This window comes from Ceratotherium simum, chromosome 7 (genome assembly GCF_057802395.1).
Source record: "Ceratotherium simum simum isolate JZ-2026a chromosome 7, ASM5780239v1, whole genome shotgun sequence".
Lineage (NCBI taxonomy): Eukaryota > Metazoa > Chordata > Mammalia > Perissodactyla > Rhinocerotidae > Ceratotherium > Ceratotherium simum.
This window is the reverse complement of record NC_141906.1, coordinates 31,568,344-31,572,336: the sequence shown is the minus strand read 5'-3', so window position 1 is coordinate 31,572,336 and position 3,993 is coordinate 31,568,344. Positions and strand designations below refer to the sequence as shown.

The 3,993-nt window shown below is 48.3% G+C and overlaps 1 protein-coding gene across 1 annotated transcript; it reads left to right on the top strand.

Moving 5' to 3' along the window:
• Positions 1–1,924: 1,924 nt before the first annotated feature.
• LOC101404116 (olfactory receptor 2AT4-like) lies at positions 1,925–2,878 on the top strand. The gene is given in 1 exon segment (XM_087434017.1): positions 1,925–2,878. A coding segment is annotated over 1 exon segment (954 nt).
• The last annotated feature ends 1,115 nt before the right edge of the window (positions 2,879–3,993 follow it).

The window sequence follows — 3,993 nt, the reverse complement described above, 5'->3', positions numbered from 1 at the left end:
GGGCAGAGAGGCGGGGATCGGAGTGTCGACATAACCTGACCCTGGATGGCTTAGTCAGGGTAAAGAGCAAGTCGGCACTCCTCTCAGCTCAGTTCTGTGGGTTGGAGAGTCTCACTTCAGGGGGCTGGGGCCTCCATGGATGTGCAGTAACCTTCTTCAACAGCCCCTGGAGAGTGGCGTCACTGTCTGCAGAGCGCCTGGTCTTCTCTCTGCAACTTTTCAGTTGTCTGTGGTGCCCTCTGAACTGGGGCCCAGGAAGGAAGGAAGGCTCCGGGGCAGGGGGCATGAGATGCTAAACAGTGACTCTTGCCGAGCTGCCAGGTGACTCTAAGTACCCTGGAGTCTGTTTTTTCCCAAAAGGGGGAGAATCTGCCTTCAACTTGGATTCTATTCGGGAAACGACTCCTTCTACCAAAGAGTATATCATGCCTCCACCTTCATAGGGTGACCAACACCCGGGTTTACCAGGGCCTGAGGGATTTCCGGGGATATGGGACTTTCAGAGCTAAAACCAGGCAGTTCTGGGCAAATCAGGATGGTTGGTCTCTGGGTATGACCAAGAGACAGGATACAAGGACAGGTCACAGGGTACCCAGGTTAGACTGAAACAGACAGAGAGCCTTAGCAGCAGCTATGCAGAAAGGGAAGCCATTCTCGGGTTAAGCAACTCTGCCTATCAACCACAATACGATATCACAGAAAGGGAATCCTCAGTGTATGGAAGTGTAGAGACAAAGAACACTGATTCAAGAGACACACATCCCAGCCCAGATGGAGTGAGATGAGAATGGAGTGAGGGGTAGAAAAGGAATTGAAGCCAGAGCTGCACAGAAGTGGTTCTTTCAGCCATCCCTGAAGAAGGGTTCCCACCAGTTCCTTGGAGCTCAGGAGCTGGAAGTCATTATCAGAGGCCACTGACAATCCTCTAGGCTTGGAGGTTCATAAGCAGAGTAAAGAGAACCTTAGAGTAAAGTGTATAGAGTTTTCACTCCAGGGTTTAGCTTCATCGCTCTCCACCAGCGATCCTCCTGTCTTCACAAAGTCTCAGGTTAAGGAACTCCACTCAGGACGTGCCGTGTAGAGATATCTGAGCTGGATGGTCTTGTGCCAAATGTCTGCAGTCAAGATTCTGGTGCTGATAGTGGGCAAAATCTAGTAAGTGGTTCATCAACATTACCACACCCAGAATGTTCCTTCACCTGTGGTATCAGGAGCTAGGCAACCACATGAGGCATCCTTAAAGGAGCAACTTAAAATAATAAAGAAGCTACTTGATTTTTAATTGACATTTGAACATAAATAGATGCTTCTCAAGATTTTTTTCTCTCGGATGGAATAAATTTGCCCCCAAACCCTGCTGTCTGATTGATGTGGTTCATTTATGATACTTTTTTTTAAGAACCAGTAGATCTAGGGTTAGAAGATTACTTAAAAGTTTTTAATCTAGCTCCTGCCCAAATATTAAACCTCCTCTGTGGCATTTCAGCCAAAGACCCCAGTCTTGCATACTTCTAGTTGTATGGAATGCACTAATTTTCAACCCAGTCTTTTGCCTTATGGGATAGTCCTAATTGTAAGAAATTTATTCCATATGTGGGGCTGAACTCCGGGCCCTGGAGTTGCTGATACTGGCCCTGGTTCTTTGTAAGTGTTCCTGCCCTGTGACAGCCCTGCCAGTGTTTGTGTCCACCTCTCTTCCCCCCTCAGACAGGACCAGCTCTTTTGACCATAATCATTAGACACCTCACCATCCTGGGCGTCTTAGTTGTGCTGTGAAATTCCAGGAACAAAGAAACTGTTGGGATTGAGATCCGCAGTTGGAAAGAAAAAGATGCATGTTCTAATGTTTCCCTGATTGTTTTGGTTTCCAGATATGTGCTGATGTTCCCAGTGCCTGTGTGTAGACATTCAGCCCTGACTCACTATGGAAGCCACCTGTAATGGATCAGAGGACTCCTCACCTGTCTTCTACCTTGTGGGCATCCCCTCTCTGCCCAAATCCCTCTTCCTCCCTGTCTTCTTGATTTTCCTCTTAATCTACCTGCTCATCCTGGTGGGGAATGCTCTGATCCTAGTAGCTGTGGTGGCAGAGCCCAGCCTCCACAAGCCCATGTACTTCTTCCTGATCAACCTCTCGGCCTTGGACGTCCTCTCCACCGTCCCCAGGATGCTGTCCCTATTCTTGCTTGGGGACCGCTTCCTCAGCTTCCCTGCCTGCTTCCTGCAGATGTACCTCTTCCACGGCCTCAACTGCTCTGAAGCCTTCATCCTGGTGGTCATGGCCTATGACCGCTATGTGGCTATCTGCCGCCCACTGCACTACCCTGTCCTCATGACCCCACAGACCAGCGCTGCACTGGCAGCCAGTGCCTGGCTCAGCGCCCTCCTCCTGCCCATCCCAGCAGTGGTGCAGACCTCCCACATGGCTTTCCACAACATTGCTCACATCTAGCACTGCTTCTGTGACCACTTGGCTGTGGTCCAGGCCTCTTGCTCTGACACCACTCCCCAGACCTTCATGGGCTTCTACATCGCCATGATGGTGTCCTTCCTGCCCCTTCTCCTGGTGCTTCTCTCCTATGCCCACATCCTGGCCTCAGTGCTTCGCATCAGCTCCCGAGAAGGACGCTCAAGAGCCTTCTCCACCTGCAGCTCCCACCTCCTGGTGGTTGGCATCTACTACTCTTCCATTGCCATAGCCTACGTGGCCTACAGGGCTGACCTGCCCCTCGACTTCCACATCGTGGGCAATGTGGTGTTCGCCATTCTCACGCCTGTCCTCAACCCTCTCATCTACACACTGAGGAACAAGGATGTCAAAGCAGCCATCACCAAAATAGCGTGTCCTTGGGAGCCAGGGCATTCTGGGGGCCCTTGATCATTAGATGCAACTAATTCAGCTCCCTGGACACCAATGACAGTGCCTAGCACAGAATAGAAACACAATAAATATTTTTAAACAAATTACAGCAGCCTAAATATCCTTCATTCAGTTGAGCAGACAGCTAAACCTGGTCCTCAAATACTGGATCAAAAAGGCTTCCTACTGGTGCTATAGAATAATCGTAGTTTTCACAATTTTCATCAATCATTAATGTGATGAATAAAATTTGATCATTCAATCATTCATAAAAATCTTTACTAGGTGCTAGAGACAGAAACGAACCAGACACAGTTGCTGCCCTCCACGTATCCACAGTCTCGTGGGAGAGTCAGACCCAGAGAAAGAACATAGGTGACAGGACAGAGAGACTCAGAGCAGGTTGTGGGAGCCGAGAAGTTAGCATTGAATTCAACATGAACATTTTTTTCCTATAAGTCCTTACAGTTTTGGCATTGATATCACTTCTTTTTTACCAAGTACTGATATATCAGTAATAAATAGTCGGGGGTGGCCGGGAGGCTTGAAATGACTGCATAAGAAATCCACTAGCAACACTAATCAGGGAGTGATAATGGGTTCTATGCTCCTGTCCAATGGGAAGGATCCATTTTTAAAATTTTATTTTATTTATTTATTTATTTGTTTTTTGGTGAGGAAGACTAGCCCTGAGCTAACAATCCTTCTTTTTTTTTTTTTTGCTGAGGAAGATTGGCTCTGGGCTAACATCCGTGCCCATCTTCTTCACTTTATATATGGGACGCTGCCACAGCATGGCCTGATAAGTGTTGTGTAGGTCTGTGCCCGAGATCAGAACCTGTGAGCCCTGGGCCTCTTAAGCCGAGCACGCGAACTTAACCACTACGCCACCAGGGTGGCTCCAAAGGATCCATTTTTAGCTGGATCCCACTAATGGGCTTGGATGCCCATTAAAAAGTGATGCTTCCTGCCAAGAACCAGGGGTGGAAGCTAGAGTGGCTCCACTCACCATTACCCACAGTGACCTTTTGGGGGAATTTGTGCTCGCTGTCTCGATGATTTTAGCCTCTGTGGATTAAGCAGTTCTAATTCCACAAGAGACAAAGTAAGTCTCACTAAATTTAAAGCTACAG